The 20013-nt window shown below is 54.8% G+C and overlaps 1 protein-coding gene across 2 annotated transcripts; it reads left to right on the plus strand.

Annotated features, from left to right (window-relative positions):
• Positions 1-4761: 4761 nt before the first annotated feature.
• Positions 4762-19984, plus strand: POLD2 (DNA polymerase delta 2, accessory subunit). Of its 2 annotated transcripts, none has more exons than XM_032763135.2 (11): positions 4762-4859; positions 5338-5601; positions 12033-12154; positions 14376-14499; positions 14874-14988; positions 16374-16572; positions 17609-17689; positions 17782-17939; positions 18223-18350; positions 19081-19182; positions 19723-19984. In XM_032763135.2, the coding sequence occupies exons 2-11, from the start codon at positions 5382-5384 to the stop codon at positions 19878-19880; spliced, it is 1407 nt and encodes a 468-aa protein (XP_032619026.1). In that variant the 5' UTR covers positions 4762-4859; positions 5338-5381; the 3' UTR covers positions 19881-19984. The 2 variants fall into 2 exon arrangements, with proteins under 2 accessions (XP_032619026.1, XP_032619036.1); XM_032763145.2 differs by lacking the exon at positions 4762-4859 and adding an exon at positions 4969-5092.
• Positions 19985-20013: the final 29 nt, after the last annotated feature.

The raw sequence follows: 20013 nt of genomic DNA on the forward strand, positions 1-20013 counted from the left end.
GGGTATTCTTGCAACACCCATAGCGGGGGAAATTGGTGCAGATAAATCATTTAGCTTCCCAGCAGTGCACTTAACTTCCTTCATTGGTCCCTGGTGACCAGTTTCATAGACTCATGGGACTGGAAGAGATCTTGAGAGATCATCTAGTCCAGTCCCCCACACTGAAGGCAGGATTAAGTATTATCTAGATCATCCCTGACAGGTGTTTGTCCAACTTGTTCTTAAAAACCTCCAATGATGGAGGCTCCACATCTTCCCTAGGCAATTTATTCCAGTGTTTAACCACCCTGATAGGAAGTTTTTCCTAATGTCCAACCTAAACCTCACTTGCTGCAATTTAAGCCCATTGCTTCTTGTCCTATCCTCAGAGATTAAGAACAACAATTTCTCTTCCTCCTCCTTGTAACAACCTTTTACAAACTTGAAAACTGTTATGTCCCCTCTCGGTCTTCTCTTTTCCAGACTAAACAAACTCCATTTTTTCAATCTTTCCTTATATGTCATATTTTCTAGACCTTTAATCAGTTTTGTTGCTCTTCTCTGGACTTTCTCCAATTTGTCCACATGCTTCCTGAAATGTGGAGCCCAGAACTGGACACAATACTCCAGTTAAAACAAGGAGAAGTCCTTATGGCACCTTAGAGACTAACACATTTATTTGGGCATAAACTTTCGTGGGATTATGCCCAAATAAATTTGTTAGTCTCTAAGGTGCCACGAGGACTCCTCATTGTTTCTACTGATACAGACTAACAGGGCTACCACTCTGAAACCAATGCTCCAGTTGAGGCCTAATCAGCGTGGAGTAGGGTGGAAGAATTACTTCTCGTGTCTTGCTTACAACACTCCTGCTAATACAGCCCAGAAGGATGTTCGCTTTTCTGGCAACAGTGTTACACTGTTGACTCATATTTAGCTTGTGATCTACTATGACCCCAGTCTTGGGGTATAGTCCTGAAGTACAGCTCTCTGCCTAGTCCTAGTCCTGCCTTGCCTAGTCCTGAAATATGGCGGTGTTGTGTGTTTGTCCAGCACCTGGCACAATGCAAATAATCAATAATAGTCTGGTTCTCCTGTGGAACCTTTTTAAAGATAGGCACGTTTGCTCCCCTGCTGCTGGCTAGTATAGTATTAGCCACTCAGCCTCTGCATTTGTCAACCTCTTCAGAGCGCTTCAACCTCAATACCCAGGGGGGTCTCCCGGCACACTGCAGAATCGAGGCCTGTGGTGGGGTGGGGCTCCCCGCTGTAGCACCTCCTGCTGGTCTCTCAGGGAATTAGCTCATCCAGCCTCCGGAGCGCCCTCTGCAGGCCGGTGTCACGCTGTCGCTGGCCCCCATGTCCCTCCCAGGACCCCTTGTCTTTGGGGTGCTTCCCCCTGGCAATATCCCCACAGTTTCAGGGTCTCCCCATCCAGAGCAACCCCTAACCCTCTAACCCCACCTTGTCTCATTCGTGGTCTACTGCCAGTCACCATCTAGCCCCTACTCACTGGGGCAGACTGCAGTGTAAAAGCCACTCATCATAGGCATGAGGGGTTTGGACCTCCTGCCTCTGCCTACTCATGGGCTACCCCCTGCAACTCCAGTACCTAAGGGGTCTTCCACTAGGCCACGGCCTGGCGGTGTCCAGGCCAGAGCTTCCCAGTTCCCTTGGCCTTCCGCCAGCCCTGCTCCACTCCAGGTACCTTTCTCAGCTCCCAGCAGCCAGGTCCCTCCCTCTCAAAGCTAGAGAGAGTCTCTCTCTGGCTTCTGGCCCCAGCCCTGGTATAGGGCCAGCTGCAGCTGCTTCCCCAACCAGCTTAGTAGCAGCTTTCTCCCAGCCACAGCCCTCCCAGGGCTCCTTTTAACTCCTTCAGGGCAGGAGCAGGGTAACCACCCGGCTACAAGGCCTTAATGTCCGTTCACGTATCCGGGCGAAGTTCCTCTGGGCGGCGTCCACTGGCTCCCTTGGCGCCTTCGAGGAGCAGTGGGCGCTGTCCGGGGTTCTCTGATCGGTGTCCCCGTCAGGCTCCCTTCTTATGACCCTCTGACCACACTCCCGTCCCTGTTCTTTTATTAGTTGTCCCCCGTAATCAGTGGGCTTCTGTGGTCCTATAGGTCCTCCCCTTAGGTTGGGGGGGGGGATCCTTTAGCAGTGGGCGGGCTTTGCCCGCCCACTTCTCGGAAACCCAATAGACACAAGGCCTTAATGAGCTGCAGCTGGCCCTGGGGACCAGTGACTGATAAGTGTGTGAAGAGTTTAAATTATTCCATCTATCCAGCCTTGATGGGCAGGCCTTTAAATTATGTTTGTTCCCACACCTCCCTTGCTACTAGTGCCTCATGTTTACTACCCTAAAAGAGAAGCTCTGGAGTAGGTATTCTCCCCAGTAGCCTCAGTGGCAAAGACTGATGCAAAGGAATATATTTGTTTCTCTGCAATGTCATTATCCTCCTTAATTGCTCCCTTTAGCCTTGGCAACCCAGCAGTCCCACTGATCCTCCCACAATCTTCCTGCTTTGAGAATCTCTTGTCATGTGTGGGGATGCCTTTGACTGTTTTCTATCGGCTTCAGAGTCACTCTTGTCTCTAGTGCTAACATTCCTCTGCCTTCCCACGTGCTGGGGCCTGAGCTCCCTCTTGCTGTGAGCCCTTTGAGCTGTCTTAGGGGCCAGCGGATACAGCGCCTTGGGGTGTCTCTGTACAGGGGGAAGGCATCCCCTGAGACAGCACAGAGCAGAGTGGGGGCAGCAAGCGAGGATCTTCAAACCTCCCCTTTCTTGCTGCTCCTCATCGTGGGCTGGAAATTCATGTTTCTTGTCAGCCCTCCATTAGACAGGAAGTGGCTGAGAACAGCGGTGAACTAGAGCACTATGCCCCTAGTCTGCACTGGAGATTTTCTCCCCCGCTGCAACCCCCCAAACCCAGTTCAGCAATGCTAAGAAGCCCAAAGAGGCAAATTTCCTTGCCCCACTGTGCTGTCTATTTAACCTCTGTGTGCCTCCCAAGAACTGGCTAGGATTCCTCCCTGCTCTGTCCTCGCTGCAGCACAACCGTGTTTGTGTCACCAGCCCACATCACAACCGACAAGCTGAGTTGCCTCGCAAAGCAAGTAGGCTCACAATAGGTGGTGGGTGTTTGTGTGCACCAGTGCATCCTGGGATGGATCCAGTCCCTTAGCGTCTCAGTGAAGGAGTGAGTGTATGGAGGGGACATACGAAGCAGTAGGCTGGAGGAGAGCTCTCTAGTTCACAGCTACTCTCAGCCACTTCCTGTCTAATGGAGGGCTGACAAGAAACATGAATTTCCTGCCTACGGTGAGGAGCAGCAACAAAGGGGAGGTTTGAAGATCCTCACTTGCTGCCCCCACTCTGCTCTGTGCTGTCTCAGGGGATGCCTTCCCCCTGTACAGACACCCCAAAGCGCTGTATCCGCTGGCCCTAAGACAGCTCAAAGGGCTCACGGCAATAGGGAGCTCAGGCCCCAGCACGTGGGAAGGCAGAGGAATGTTAGCACAAGAGACAAGAGTGACTTGGGGCTTAGCATCCCACCGGTTCGAAGGCCACAGTGTTGCAGGCACAGAAGAATGCCCAAGACGAGCAACAGTGGTCCGTGCCCGGAGTGCTTAGCGCCAATAAACACACCGAGGTGGAGAAGCAAAACACAAGTTTATTTGGGATCCCAAAGCGGTGCTGGGAGACTTAGTACCCCTCAGATCCAGCCCAGCTAAAACAAGCAGTTTGTTCCTTTATATTAATGAGAACGTTTTTTGCTGACTAGCAAGCCCCCGTTTTCTTTCTCTTTTTTGTTTGGCTGCAGCATTTTTTTTTTTTTTTTTACACACACTTTTTTTGTTTTTTCCCTTTTTTTTCCCCCTCCCCCTATAGCAGTTACGTAAGCACAGGTGCATTAAGTAATCTTGGCTGCGGCAGCTCGTTAGTAAGTTTTCCATCTGCAAGTTATCTTGTTCTTCTGCTAAAGGTGCACAGGCATCATTATTTCTGCTTTAGACCAGTTAGAACTGTTGCAACTGATAACGGCTGTTACACCAGGCCTTTTAGGTCGATTAAACTTTAAACACGGAAGGACTCTCGTTTGCTAAGGCCTAAAACCAGGAAGGCTCCATACCCTTGTGGCCTTCCACCCTCCCGAGTTACTTAGGGTTATGCTTAGTGACACCAACAACTGGGCTAGTAGCCTCCCCACCCCCAGCTCTAGCAGAGGGTCAAAGACCTCCATGCAGCACCGCACCACTGCTAGGATGTTCTGGCCTGTGCATTTCCCCCAGAAAGACCCTGAGCTGCCTAGAGCAGCAGAGGCTGTAGGCTGGTGCGGCCTGAATACAAGAAGGATGTTGGTATATGGGGGGCGCGGGTCAGAGAAGAGCCACGAGAACGATGACCGGATCAGGCTCTGTCTACACTGGGGACTTGCCAGAGCCATGGGCAGGGGAGTAACCCCCGCATGGAGCTCGGGGCACGTCCGCCCCCGCAGCCAGGGCCCCCACCGGGCAGCCGGTGCACTTGGCCAGGGGTGGGGGGAGGGGCTGGCCTGGCCTGCGCGGGGGGCGGAACCTAGGGGCCAAGCTGCGACACGCTTGGGAGCGGCCTCTCTGTGGGGGGCGGGGGGGGGGCACAGGGAGCCGGAACCGGAACCAGAACCAAACTCAGATTCTCTGATCTCGGAGCCCCGCCCCTGGCGGCGCGGCCGGTTTCCCGGGAGACGCCAAGCTCCCTCTTACGTCAGTTCCGTCCAGCCCTTCTGCTTCCGGGTTATGGCGTTGGCGCGTTTTCCATCGCGGGCGGTGCTGCAGCTTGCCGGGCTCTGACCGTGACCTCTGACCTCCTTGGCCCTGACCCCGTCCACCCCTGGCGCTGGTAGCCCGGGAGTGAGGGGCCCTAGAAACCTGCGTCTGCTCCCCATGTACTGGGGGGGCCGCCCGGGAAGCGGGGGTTGTGGAGGGCACGTGTCACCGCAGGGCCTAGGGTGTGGGGGGCTGGAGTTTGGGGAGGCCACGTGTCACCCCAGGGGTGCGTTGTGTGGGGGATGGAGTTTGTGAGGTGGCATGTGTAACCCCAAGGGTTGGGGAGCAGGGGATGGTGAATTTGCAGTGAGTATGTGTCACCCCAGAAAGTGGGGGATGGTGGGATCGGGTGGGGGGCATATGTCACTCCAGTCTGAAGAATGGTGGATGTCGGGGGCATGCATGTCACTGCAGCGGTTGGGAAGCAGGGGATGGTGGAGTTGGGTGGGGGGGGGGAGTACATGTCATCCTAGGAGCTGTGGAGTGGGTTTGGAGGATCAGGGACAGGGAGTGAGTGAAACTGTTCGTAACAGGACTTGTCATCTTCCTAGGTGGAGAGTTGTTGGCCCCGCCAGGAGCCCCTTGATTGCCAGCCATGTTCTCAGAACAGGCAGCTCGCACCGCCCAGGGCCTGCTGGCGCCACCATCAGCAGAGGCCTCCACGTTTGCCAGAGTGCCTGTCTCCACATACGTTAACTGCTCCCAGCACTTCAGGCTCGGGGAGCGTAGCTTTAATCGCCAGTATGCGCACATCTACGCCACTCGCCTTATTCAGATGAGACCCCTGTTGCTGGAGAGAGCCCGGCAGAAATGGGGTGAGTTCGTTTCCACAAAATACTTTTGTCCAGTTAATGAGGTGACGGTAACATCCTAGGTGAGGAGAAAATTCCCAGAATGGTGTCTAGTTGCCTGTCCTTAGCGTATGCGCAACATGCCTCAGGTGGCACATGGCCAGGATTCATCACTGAATTTGGTCTGCTGATTGAATCATTAGCTTCCACAGCTTGGGCCAGGTACTGATGGGGAGTGTGATGTGAATGTTGATCCATGCCCCTCGCTGCCTACCCTGAAACCTGCCTTTGGACAGCAGCCGAAACTGAATCCCAGTGCCATACTTCACTTGCCAGGCGGTAGGGGAAATTGTTGTTTGCTGGGAAGCCGTGTGCTGTCTCTCTGTTTTTTTGAAGAACACAGAAAGCTGTTTCTAAGCAAAACAAAATTCCAAGCAATTGAACCATGAGTAAGTTTTGGCATGGGTCCTAGAAAACACTTTTTCTGCCCTGAATTCCAGCCCTGCTCCTGTCAGATTAGGGACTCGCTCCAAAGGCTTAGGCTGTCTAGCACATCAGCTCAGTGTGAAGACATCTATCATTACCAAGCAGTGATTCTGGACTGGAAACGCTTTCTCTGGGCTCGCTAAAAAGGAGGCATGTGTTCCTGAAACAAAAGTTACATTCAGGTAGCATTAAGAGTCTGAAATGGGCACTCGGTAGCCAGGAAAGATTGTTATAGAGTATGTTTCCAGCAGAGTGCCGGGCGTGTGAGCAAGAGACCCTGTGGGCTTGGTGATTGCAGGTTCAAGTGATCATTTCCTTGCTCCTGTGGGCTGCATTGCTGTTTACTGATGGAATTACTATACCTGAATTAGTTTCCTTTCAAACATGTAACTGCTGTAGAGTGTCAGAAGTCAGCCCTAAAATGATGTGCAATAGCATAACTGGCAGGTACCCTCCTTATTGCGCTGTATGATGCAAACGCCTGCAGATACCAGAACTCGCTGGCTAAAGATAAATAACTGGCTCCTTTTTGGAAGACACTGGCCAATGTGTGACTCCCCTATAACTAGGAGAACATGATTAATGGTTGTTATAGAATTTCATGCCATCTGGCCAGGTCAGCTTCTTGGTTTACTTTTGAATTCCTTCTGTAGGGGGGTTTAAATCTTTTTTATGGGGCCCTGTGCTATGCTGCCATACAAGCCCCTTCCCAGAGTTATGCCCACCTTTGAGGGTGTTGCAGTATTGCCCACTCTCTCAATGTGATTGTGCGCCTTGCAGTATTTAGTGTTTTTCTTGAAGCCCCAGCTCCTGGAGGCAGGTGATTATGTGAGAATCCCAGCTTTCATTTAAAAGAAAAACAAAAATGGTTGCAGAGAACAAATTGAAACGTGACTGCTAAAAGCTTCAAACAAAGGGTCAAGGAAACAGCGCAGATTGTTTTTTTAAAAGTCTCATGATTTTGAGGTGGGAGGGCTGGTTCATGATCTTTGCTCTCTCGGAATTGGTGATGCTGTATTATTTGCTACAGAGTAACCCAAGGCATCTGGCTTGTGATACTGGTAGACAGGGAGAGATAATGTTTGCTAGGTGTTAAAGGTCATGTTCAGAAGACAAAGGAATAGCCGAGGAATTCGTACAAAGTGCTTCAGTGTCCTGTAATGGTGCTGAAATTGCTGGCTCTGGGGTATGATGATACAGTGGAGTGTTTTATTGCTAGGCTGCTGATGGTCTGAGTCCAGCCCAGGAACAAGCAGTTTCTATCAGGTAGCTTTTCATTAGCCTGGGTTAAATCAGTTGATTATCTCAGGACGCTCACTAGTGGGCAAGTGTCTCCACCAGAGCAGCTCCCCCCCTCACCCCCACCCCCAGTGGTCACTCATGGAGGCCCCTGGTTGGCAGCTGGGTGGAGGATGAAATCTCCTGTTATCCCCAATAGCCTGTGATGGGACACTAGATGGGGCGGGCTCTGAGTTGCTGCAGAGAATTCTTCCCCAGGTGTCTGGCTGGTGGGTCTTGTCCACATGCTCAGGGTCAAACTGATCTCCATATTTGGGGCTGGGAAGGAATTTCCCCCCAGGTCAGATTGTCAGAGACTGTGGCAGGGGGTTGCCTTCCTCTGCAGCATGGGATACAAGTCACTTGCAGGTTTAAACTAGTGGAAACGGTGGATTCTCTGTAACTTGAAATCGTGATTTGAGGACATCAGTAACTCAGCCAGAGGTTAGGGGGCTTTTTCAAGAGTGGGTCGGTGCGGTTGTGTAGCCTGCGATGTCAGACTAGATCATAATGGTCCCTTCTGACATTAAAGTCTATGAATCTATAAGTTACCTCTGTGAAGTGGTGAGTCCCTCTAAGTGTGCTGGTCAGGGCCAGTTTGGGGCAGGAAGCCTGTCCTTCTGCGCTCTGTGCTGTACCTGCCCTGCATGGGGATAGGCATGGCTTGACTCCCTGGGCTGCCTGTCCAGCCCCTGGCACTAGCAATGTATTCAAACTCTCACATAAACAGCAGAAGTGGCATTTCCCAGCAAAGTGCAAACTAACACTGGGGAGCAGTGTCCTTCCATCCTTGTTAGTTAGAATTCTTGCTGGACCTAGGGCTGTGGCGAGGCTGCCCGAAGTCCCTCCCATACAAGAATAGCTGTCCTGGTATAAGCACCTTTATGCCAATGTAACTGCATCCACACTAGTGGAGCTGTATCAATGTAGCTATCCCGGGCTAGTTAAAGTGCTGCAGTGTTTGTGTGTCGTCAGGATTCGAGAGAGAATAACAAGAGCAAAGCTGCAGGCAGTCTCTCCAAACCACTTCCCCTCTCAACTAATCTGTTTCCACTTGGTTGATATGTCTGTGCTCATAAGCGTTTTCATTTTGCAGTTGTCTGTGCCCTCCTGTGGCAGGCACAGCCTTCATTCTAATATGAAATGAGCTGAGAGAACCTTCCTAGCAGGAAAAGGACAAAGGCAGCCTCCTCCTCAGGCTTTCTTCACTCATCAGGCACAACCACCTCCTCCTACCTACACGCACGCACCTTTTGGTGGGTTCCCTTTGAAAATTAAAAGGTTAATGCCAAGAGTGGGGGAATCCCTGTGGGAGGCAACAGCAGCCAGCCAGGACTAATAACTGGTAGCACCTAGGCCAGTCTTAGACCATGTGCTCGTCCCCGAATAAACACAGACTAAAAGACAAGCTCTTGCTGTAAACAGCTTCAGTCTAAGACCAGATACAGCAGGTGATACAGTCAGACTGGGGAGCCCAAGAAAACAGGGAGACAATCCAGTATAAAAGTAGGTTTAGGGGTTTCTCTCCCACGGTTTATCTACACTTGGAAATGTACTGAAATAGCTAATCACGAAACCCGCGAAAGCTTATGCTCCGATACATCTGTTAGTCTATAAGGTGCCACAGGAGACTCTGTTGCTTTTTACAGATCCAGACTAACATGGCTACCCCTCTGATACTAATTCTGGAATGACTCCCCATGTGGGCCCACTTATTCCAGAATGCGAGTGCCTTCCTTCAGTTTAGCTTCCAGAATGGATTCTCTTTTGGAAGGGGGTGAAGTTAAACCGGGGAAAAGGCACTTGTTTTCTGGATTATGTGTGTCCCCCATATGAGGAGTTATTCTGGAATAGCTCTTTTGTGTAAACAAGCCCATCCTTCATCTCCATGTTAGCCAGCCTCAGCCTTAATCAGCTCATGAAACCCTGACAGCTCCGAGCCTGAGAGTCTGGGTACAGCTAGACTAATGTTTAATCTTTCTGTAGTGCCTTGTGTCTAAGACTCTTGCAGTGTGTTCCCCTACAGATGTCCTTGAGCCCCTCCCTGACTTCCTTGGGGAAGAACAGAGGCCGGATGCAAAGGGAAATGACGCAGAATCAGCCTCCGAGTCTAGATTAGCTGAGCCTCTCATGGAATTTCTATTTCAACATTTGTCTTGGAGCCTGAGGAATTTTTTTTTTTTTAAATTATCCTGTTTAGGCTGCGCAGGAACTAATGGAACTGAAATGCAGTCACAGTGCTGAGCCCTGCTCCCCGGGAACAGTCAGAACTGTTGTGGCTGATCAGAGCTCTGCAGCCCAGGGAGGGCAAGGCCCCACGGGAAGGACTGACCATCCTTGTCCTGCTTCCTGGAGTGGTCTTGTAAATCTCTGGCTTGAATGCTATGTGCGTGCATGCGCTGCCATGCTGAGCCCTGAGCAGAGTTCTGGGCTGGGTGGAGGAATCACCGGCTGAGGTTCTCTGGCCTGGTCGATGCAGGAGGCCACTCTAGGTGATTGTAATGGTCTCTTCTGGCCTTGAAACCTATGAATGTGTCTTGATTGATGAGAGTTCTCCCTTTCCATAGTGGGCACGGGGGTGCTGGGTTTCCAGACCGGCTGTGGCATGCCGACTAGGGTGTCGATCTACGGGGTGAAGCAGAGTTCTGGTTACTTGCACTGAAATAAGAGAACAAAGGTCATTTGGGGGGCTAGTGTTGCCAGTGGCCCTCTAGCTATGATTTCTGACCTTCCCATTGTCACCTGTGCTGGTCAAACAGCCCAATATGTCAGTGAGCAGAGTGGAAAGAGAGCAGGCAGTTTGATCTGTGTGCCCCTGGGATGGACTCAGCTCTCAATGTATAAATGACACTTGGAAGGGAAACGTTAGGGGAATCAGTTCCTCCTTTACTTGCCTGCCGAGAGCACAATCCAGATGTCAGTGGCATCGCCGGTACTGACAGCCACGTCTGCCTAGATGGCTGTTAGTGGTATCGTTGAACGTTGTGAGGGAAGTGCAGAATCCTGAACTCGGATCTTGGCTGGCAAGTGGAAGGGGACCAGAATTTCCAGAGCCTTGTGTTGAATCCCCAGACTGAAGTCCTAAGAATACCTGTACTGGGTCAAACCAATGGTCCATCTAGCCCCGTATCCTGTCTTCCAACAGCAGCCAGTGCCAGGTGCTTCAGAGGGAATGAACAGAACAGGGCAATTTATCGAGTGATCTAACCCCTGTCGTCCAGTCCCAGCTTCTGGCAGTCAGAGGTTTCGGGACACCAGAGCATGGGGTTGCATCCCTGACCATCATGGCTAATAGCCATTGATGGACCTGTCCTCCAGGAACTTGTCTTCTACTTTTCTGAACCCTGTTATACTTTTGGCCTTCACAACATCTCCCAGCCACGAGCTCCACAGGCTGCCCGTGCGTTGTGTGAAGCAATACTTCCTTCTGTCTGTCCAGCAGCCCCTCTCGTTGGATGGTCACCAATCCCGACTGCTCACTTTAATAACTAGCATGTTCCACTGCTGGCCGAATCCAGCTGCCAGCACCAGGCTCTGCCTTCCCACAAGTGTGGGCTGGAGAATTGAACGCCGGCTGCTCTGGCATCGGTGCAGTTTCCTTGGCTGCACTAGAGGGTGTCGTCCCCTTTTGTTTCAGTGCAGAGCCAGAGAATTCGTATTTTAAAGGCCAGGAGGACCCACTGTGATCATCTAGTCTGGCCTCTCCCCCAGGCAGGAGTATATCCCCCGAGGGTTCCAGCACCCAGCATAGGAACAGGTGGTGCAGCTAGAGAGTATTACTGGAAGGATTTAATGACTCCAAGGGCTGAGTATTCCCACAGCCCTAGGGGAGGCATTCCAGTGAGTAATTGCCCTCCCCTGAAAACGCACAGCAGTGTAGCGATTGCACTCGGGGGGAGCATATGGCTCGGACTTGGGAGCTGTTTCCTGTTGTGCCCCAAGGAGCACAGGCTGGAGGTGATCACAGGGTAATGACCACAGATAAAAAGGACCTCCTGGGACATCCCAGCTCCCGAGGGCCCCATGGAGGGCTTAGCTGGAACACGACCTTACCCTTGCTGGTTTCTCTGAACTAGAGATGTGGGTTCTGTGTCACGGGCTGGGTGTCCTGCCTGCTGCACTGACATCCTGGCATGGGGCCGCAGGGACCCATGGGCTTGGGCTCTGTCTCCCCGGACTGCGTGTTGATGCTCTTGGTGATGGTGCAGAGACTAGGATGAGTCGAAGGCAAGACAGTGACTCTGGGCACTGGGAGAACTGTTATTCCTGGGCCACTGGCCTCTTCGGGGATCTAGAGTTAGTGTTAGCTGTTTGGGGGCTGAGGGGTTCCTTTCCCAGACACAGAAGAGACAGTTCTTGCTCCCTCAAACCCACTGCCCCATGCAGGTTTGCTGTCTATGGTGCATTCAAGGCCTCTGTGGCAGCTTCCCTGAGGGATTTGCCCCACAGAACAGAGCCTGGCACTCACCAGTTACCAATCCTACCCTTTCGCCCAGTCCCACACCCTTTCACATGCCTACCCCCATTTTTCACCGTTAGCGTTTGTGCCCTTCAGATGTTTCTCGACCGTCCCTTTAGAGGTCCCATAGCCATGTTGTGTGACTGACTCCCCTCCAGGGTGGCTGTGAGCGTGGCCAGTTCCTCAGGCAGTTGAAATGTCTGGAGAAGCTGAGTTGTGCTTCTCTCTGCAGGCAGCGGCATAGCCGTAAGGAAGCTGTGTGAGCTGCAGACCGCAGAGAAGTGCTGCATAGTGGGAACCCTCTTCAAGTCCATGCAGCTGCAGCCCTCCATCCTCCGGGAGATCAGTGAGGAGGTAATGACAGTGGGAGGGGCTCAGAGCCTGGCAAGCGAATCCATGAGCAGTCAGGCTGGGCGACCCCTTTCATCTCCTGCCTGCTCTCAGTGCAGGGTCCCACACTGGGGCAGACCACAATGAACTCCAAGCTATCCTTGGCAGGAGCGTGTCCTATTTTCACATTTAAAAATCCCCTGAATGCTTAGTCCCTGCTTTGTCACCCCAGCAGCCTCCATCATGCTGGCTGAATTGCTCTCTGTGTTCTGAGTCTGGGGAGTGTGACAGCGCTTTGTGCTGCGTCCTGTCCCGGAGAATCAGTTTCCCCAGCTGTACATTTGGCTCGAGGGGAAGAGAGACTCGTTAAAACAGGCAGCTGGGACTGTCCAAGCACAAACCCTGCTGGAGGGATGTGGGCAGGGATAGCTCCTGGAACTGCTTTCACCTCTAGTTTTTGAAATGACACCATCCCTTTGCAAATGCTTCCTAGCATTGCTGTGACAACTGGGTTTGCTGCATCTCTGCCCCCTTAGTGGTGTTTCTGAGCGCAGCTCCTTGGGCCTTTACTTCTCCTGTGGTGGAATCCTGCCTTTCTCCCACGCTTGGCCTGGGCCCTGGGCTGCAGCATCCTGGGAACCAACCTAGTTTGGCACCTACAGTTTGTCCCTTTGGGGGGCTTGTGGACAGTGGCTTCAGTGACCCTAAACAGCCTCCCTAAACGAAAAGTGTTTTGTTTAACCGTAGGCACAAAGCAGTGCAGAGAAATGCGTATTAAAACGACAGAGGATCTGTTTATCCATTTATCTCGCATAAAGTCCTAGGCAGGCCTGTCTGACTCCAGACTGTTGTGCCCTGGCTGTCAGCCTGTAGCCCTTAACTGTCTGTCAGCTTCTGGGAGCGTGCCCTTCTAACTCTGGTTGGGAGCGATCTTTGTTCCTCTGTGTTGACAAGCTTGGACTCCACTCCTAACCCATTCCTTCCTTGACAAATTACTCCAACTCGCTCAGCAGGGGGCTGGAGGTAGAAACACCCAAAGTTACTCATCCTGCCTGTCCGTCAGCCGCCTGTCTGCAAACAGCCTCTTTGGCAAATTAACCCCATGTATTCCTACAGTCTGTCCCCTTGGCAACAATCAGACCGAAATAACGAGCAGATAGTTTTCGTAAATAAGGCCATGATTTTGGCACAGAATTTTTTAGTAAATTTCACAGCACTGGTGCCAGAAAAAACAGTAAGTCCCGGAAAGGAGGAGGGTGTGTGGAAAGCGAGCCCACCCTGCACTCGCCCAGCTCCGGTCCCGCTGGACTGGCCCAGCTCTGGGCTTTGCGACCTGGCCCATGTGCTTCCAGCACTACTCAGGCTTGGCATGTCCATCCTTCCATAGATGGAGATAGAGAGGCAGCTGGGCCAAATTTGACTGGCGTTCTGTGGCGGTGGTGGGGACAGGTGGATGCACTAGACCTGCATGGCACTGACACTCAATGCCCCAGGTCGCAGTGCCCAGAGAGGGGACCAGTCACAGCCCCAAAAGATGGGAGCTGTTGCTGCAAGGCAAATGTGGGGTGGACTCGTCATGGAATTGATTCACGTTCACCATTATTGTGGACACCATAACCTCTGTGCCAAAATCGTAGCCTTATTCACAGACATTCCCATGCAGCTCCGAATCCCTCACTGTCACATCCAAACGACTTGGCCAGGGCTCAGCCACTGGAAAGAGGAAGATCTTTGCTCAGGAATAAAGCTTGCAGCCTTTCTGCCAACTCTAGGCAAACAGAGCAGTGCTCTTCCCTGTGTGATTGCAAAGACATATTCTAAGGCTGCCAGCAGAAGGCTTTCTGGCAGATGGTACCACCAGGATGAGTAACATCCTCCTTGGGTAGGTCTCCAAGTTACTGTTTGCATGTCCTCTGCACCAGAAAACTGTGAGGAGAAAACATGTGTCAATGATAATTTGCAGCTGGGTAGCAAAGATTGTTTTGCCGGGACCCTGGAAAATTCCTGCAGCTCCAGCAAAACAGGGTTAGTGGCTCGGTACCAAAGCTCTGCCTTCCACGAAGAGTGTGGCTTTAAAAAACAGGCCACTGCGCTTGAGTTGCTGGGGCCCATGTTTCATGTGCAGGAGCCTCCATTCGCTCCTGGACCCTGCTCATGCATCTGCTCTGCTTGATGGCAGGGGAACCTTTGGGGCCGTTCATGCTATGTTCCTAGAGCATGCCAACGGCCTGGCTTGTCTCCACAGCACAACCTGCTGCCGCAGCCTCCCCGCACCAAATACATCCACCAGTCGGACGAGCTGATCCTGGAGGATGAGCTGCAGCGGATCAAGCTGGAGGGAGCTATCGACATTCAAAAGCTTGTGACAGGTACGTAGCGCCGGAGCTGCCACAGTCCCATGCAGCCAGCCGGGCTGGGGTGCCAATGCACTGAGACAAAACAGCTCCTGGCCACCCTGTGCCAGGCTGTAGACCCTTCCCTCCTTGAGACCAGACGGGTGTGTGCCAAGTACTAAATGCCCTGGCAACATCACCAGAGCTCCCTGTCTGTGGCAGAGGGTGGGAGGAGTGGAGGGTGGTAGCTCACTTGGATCCAGGATGGGCTCTTCTCCCTTCCGGGCATCCTGAGTGACCAGTGCAGAACCCCGGGTGGGGCGCAGTGGGTGCTGTGCGTGGCCCTGGCTTCTCGCAGGCAGGCTGAGATGGACCTGCCTAATGCTGCTTCTCCCTCGTGCTGCGCTCAGGGACCATCCTCGCCCTCTATGGCTCGGAGAGGGAGGATGGCAGGTTCGTGGTGGAAGATCACTGTTTTGCCGACCTGCCCCGGCAGCTGCCCCGGAGAGGGCCCAGCACTGACAGGTGAGGCAGCCTCCCTCGAGGCACCCTGCCAGGAGTGTGAACATGGCACAGTGCCAGCCATGAGGGGGTGGCTCTCGCCTGACTCCCCTTCCCTGTAGTGCAGGGCTGGCAGTAGGTACCAGGCCTCTAAGCCAGGGGCTGGTGAAGCAGCTGAGGATGCCCATTGCCTAGGGCTTTGCAGAGGCTCTTCCATCCCATCCCTCTGCACCCAGCCTGCCCTGCCTGTTCCTTGTGTCGGGACGGGAAGGCCCAGGCAGGGAGGGGCGACATGGCCTGAAGTCCATTGCTGCCTCGTCTCCCAGTGCGGAGTGGTGCTTCCCCCTCCCTGAAAACGGCTGATGGAATTGGGGCTCCGATCCCCTTCCCCAGGTGCCCACTGCTGATGCCAGCACTATCATCACCTGCTGCCCTGTGACGGGGTGTCACGGAGTCCCTGGGCGATGCTCTGGAACTGCTCCCTACAAAGTCAGTCAAGACTCTGGTGAAGTGTCTTCTCTGAGAGCGGAGGGCAAGAAGCTCACACGGCTTCACCTTCCTGGGTCTGACCTTGGAGCATTCAGCATCCTCTGCCCCTCCATGCGCTTCCCACAGCAAGTCCACCCTGGTGGGGTCCTGGGGAAGCCAGAGGGTTCTGCACCCCCACTTTGCAGTCAGATGTGACTCTCAGCCAGCCAGTAAAACAGAGGTTTATTAGATGACAAGAACACGGTCTAAACCAGAGTTTGTAGGTACAGAGAACAGGACCCCTCAGTTGGGTCCATTTTGGAGGGCAGTGAGCCAGACGCCCACGTCTGCCCTCACTCCATGTCCCCAGCCAGTTCCAAACTGCCTCCCTCTCCAACCCCTTCTACTCTGGGCTTTGTCCCTTTCCTGGGCCAGGAGGTCACCTGATTCCTTGTTCTCCAACACCTTTAGCTATCACCTTGCGGGGGGAAGGGCCCAGGCCATCAGTTGCCAGGAGACAGAGTGTCAGCCATTTATGTACACTGGCCCTTTGCTCTGCAACAATTACACCCCCTTATCCCACCACCTAGAGATTTAAGAAATTCATAGGGGAAACTGAGGCACCCCTACAGTATTCAGAGGAAACATTAAGAGCAATCCCAGTTCGTCACAAGGGGATGGTCCCAGACACCCTGCAAGGGTCGGCACCGCCAGCATTCAAACCCTGCAGCGTCGCTGGTGCCTTCAGCTCTCAGGGCTTTGCTGGGTCTGCTTGGCCTGAAATTGGCCTTGAACTCTGCAGCTTCATCTCCCTTGTGTGCTCTCCTGCTTGGTAACGATGGCCTGGCTACCATGGCGAGGCACTGCACGTGCCTAGGTAATCCACCCACTGCCCAGGTGTGCCAGACGGCAGGGCACCCACCTGTTGCTTTGGGCCACAGGTTTGTCTTGCTGGTGTCCGGCCTGGGCCTCGGCGGCGGGAGCGGTGAGAGTTTCCTGGGCATGCAGCTGCTGGTGGACGTGGTGACGGGGCAGTTGGGGGCTGAGGGCGAGCAGAGCTGTGCGGCGCAGATCTCCCGGGTCATTCTGGCAGGCAACCTGCTCAGCCAGAACACGCAGAACAAAGACACCATCAACAAGGTGAGGGCCCCCAGCTGGCAGCCCCAGCACAGGCCACAGAGACTCGCTCCCCAGTGCAGGGGGAAGGTGCACGCTACCTATGATGCATTGGTTGCATGGGTCAGTGGAGGCTTCTCAATCCGGTGCTTTTCCCCAGCACTGAATGCATCTGTCTGCTCTGAGTGGTACTTGCATGGGCAGGGGAAGCAGGCACTGGGCTGGGCACAGGCCTCCATGCTGGATCTCTGGAATGTGCCCAGGTTCCAGGTGAACTAGCAGAGGGACTCGCTGGAGATGCCTAATGGGATCTGGGTGCTGGGAGGGCATGGCCCTGCCGGTCTCTAGACTTGAGGCAGATAAATTAGCTAGGGAGCTGCCTGGACTGACAAGGGACTCCGGGAGAGAGATGGCTCCTCACAGCCAGCCCCAGGAAGCTACGCATGCCAGGCACCACTAGTCGCTGCCAGCTGCCTCTCCTCCCTGTGGTGCTGGTGACCTGTTGGGTGGGCAAACAGCCCCGAGAGTGGGTTGGAAAGGGTAGCAAAGGGAGGGGCCGCCCATGGGGAGCTGTGCTGGGGTCTGCATGGTCTCCTCTGCCCAGTAAGGATGTGGGGGGAAGGGGTACCCTCCAGTGGGGTCAAATGGACAGCGCCCGAGAGCCCAGCCCTAGCCAGCAGAGGAGGCAGTGCTGGCAGATGGCCTGTAGCAGGGAGGGGTCTGAGCAGCTGTACCATGGGTGAGTGCTGTCCCCTTGGACAGCCGGGGCTCCTGGGGGACAGAGCATCACCAGAGCGCAGCCACCCTCTGGGCCCGCAGTGGGAATCATGCCAGGGCAAGGGGGAGCTGGCACCTGGCTCCGCTTCCTTACCCATGTAGCTGCCACGTGGGCTGGGGCTCACTCTGTTGTGGCCGCCCAGCCTGTCCTGGGGTTTGCCCACCTGGGGCATGGCTGGGAGGACTCCTGCCTCCCGCAGGGGGGCTCAGCAGGTACCATGCTGGCCCGAGGCTAGTCTGAGGCGGCTGCTCCTCTGACACTTCTCCGGACTTGTTCTTGCAGGCAAAGTACCTAACCAAGAAGACCCAGGCTGCGAGCGTGGAGGCGGTGAAGATGCTGGACGAGATCCTGCTGCAGCTCAGTGTGAGGAGGCTGGGGATCGCTGCTCCTGGAGTGGGGGGGCAGCCAACAGCTTTGCGCAGGAGCCTGGCTCTGATTGCTCCGTTTGCTTGCAGACTTCTGTGCCGGTGGACGTGATGCCCGGCGAGTTTGACCCCACTAACTACACGCTGCCCCAGCAGCCACTACATCACTGTATGTTCCCCCTGGCGGGCGCCTATTCCACACTGCAGCTGGTCACCAACCCCTACCAGGCCGACATCGACGGGGTCCGGTAAAGCCCTTTCCTTGGCACCAGGGGCGGCAAGGCAAACAGATGGGCAGCGCTTTGTGTCCCCACTGCTGGCTCCATGCTGATGCCAGAGGGAAGCCCGGGAAAACCCCACCCCTCCGACTGCTGGGCAGCACAGGGTGGAGCGGGCAGTGGCTTAGCGAAAGGTCTGGGGTGTGGTGGGCAGTGGTGTGGGGCCCTGAGCTGGCACAGTCAGGGCTGGGCAGTGGGGGCAGCACAGGGAACAACTCAGCCTCCAAGCAGCCTGACTCCCGTTGCTCTCCAGGTTTCTGGGCACGTCTGGCCAGAATGTCAGTGACATCTTCAAATACAGCAGCATGGAGGACTACCTGGAGATCCTGGAGTGGACGCTTCGTGTCGGGCATCTCAGCCCCACGGCCCCAGACACCCTTGGTAAGGGGCTGGGCAGGGACCCCCGCCGTGGGCCTGGGCGCGCAGGAGGGGGTCTGAGCGTGTGAGCTGAGATGGTGCTGAGGGGAGTGGATCTGGAGGCGGTGCTCACACCTACCCCTGGCTCATGGGCGGAGCAGAATGGGGCAGGCTGGGGCCAGGTCACTCGCTGCTGTCAGCATCGGGCCCCCTGCTAACTCCCGAAACCATCCTGGACCAAGCGCGGGGCCTGGGGTGGCTGCCCCAATCCTTCTTATGGGTGGAGTGGCTCTGAAAATATAAGCCCAAACATTGGTGGAGCTGGGTCCACCTTGAATATTGGTGGAGCACGGGCACCACAGGCCCATATAACTCGCCTCCTGTGCCCAGGCTGGCAACAGGTGGCCAAGAGCTGCCGTGCAGCAGGGGCAGGAGTCTAGGAGGCCGCTAGTGGGCCTGGACTCTGAGCATCAGATCCCAGTCCTGCTGGCTCTGAGAACGACAGCAGAACAAACCCCCAACTCTGGAGGCTGTGGAGGGGTCTACCCCAGGGGTTCCCCGGGGCAGCACAACACCCCATTTCTCTGCATCACCATTGGAGCTGGGAATTGGCAAGAGGCCACTAGCACTGGTGGGCAGGCGGCCGTCCTGCCATTTGGTAGGGTGCTCCTGCAGGTGGAGGAGTTGCTGATTTCTAGCTAAGCCCTCAGGGCATGGAGCCGGGCGCTCCTTAACAGCCTGCATCATCTTCCAGGCTGCTACCCTTTCTACAAGACCGACCCCTTCATCTTCACCGACTGCCCTCACGTCTACTTCTGCGGGAACGCGCCAAGCTTCCGATCCAAGGAGCTCACAGGTGAGGGGCCCAGAGGCCTGCTGGCGGGGGTTGCTCCGTGTACCTCACCATGACAGTGCCGGGAGGGAAAGGAGGCCCCAGCAGTCGGATCCTCAGTGTCCTTGGAGAATGTGGGGTCCTGCTGCTCTGGTGTTGAGATGGTTCCCATAGGTGTCACTGCTGGATGGATGTGCACCAGTGCATGCTGGGAAGACCCAGCCAGCTGTCCCCTCAGCAGGGGCAGCACCTGGGCAGCGCATGTGGGAGGAGGTTGGGTTGGGTACATGGCCCACTCCCATAGAGCCAGGAGCTGGGCCTCTGTGCTGGTCACAAGCAGCATGAACCACAGTTGGAGGTGACCCCATGGCTAAACAGATTCTGGCCCAGATGGCAGGACGGCTGCTGACCCCCCACCAGTCTCCGCAGGGTTGGGGAGGGACAGAGCTCCCGGCCTAGCAATGGGGTCCAGGTGCACAACTGATGCAACATGTGGGAAATGTGGCAGCTCCATGGCCAGGGTTGAGCCAGGGGCCCAGCTCAGCCCCTATGTTTGTCTCGCAGGGGTGGATGGGCAGCAGGTGCTGCTGGTGACCATTCCCGACTTCAGCGCCACCCAGACAGCCTGCCTCATCAACCTGCGCAACCTGACCTGCCAGCCAATCAGCTTCTCCGGCTTCAGCGCCGACGAGGATGAGGGTGAGATGGAGATCAGCCACTGAGCCAGGGCGGGGCAGAGCCGGGCTGCCCACTGAGGAGCCGGGGGAGGCACCAGCCTGCTCCCATCAAGGCACAAATGGACCCAAATAAAAATACCTCTCCCCTCCCTCTGCCTGCAGCTGCGGTGTTCTGGTG

Source organism: Chelonoidis abingdonii, chromosome 2, assembly GCF_003597395.2.
Source record: "Chelonoidis abingdonii isolate Lonesome George chromosome 2, CheloAbing_2.0, whole genome shotgun sequence".
NCBI lineage: Eukaryota > Metazoa > Chordata > Testudines > Testudinidae > Chelonoidis > Chelonoidis abingdonii.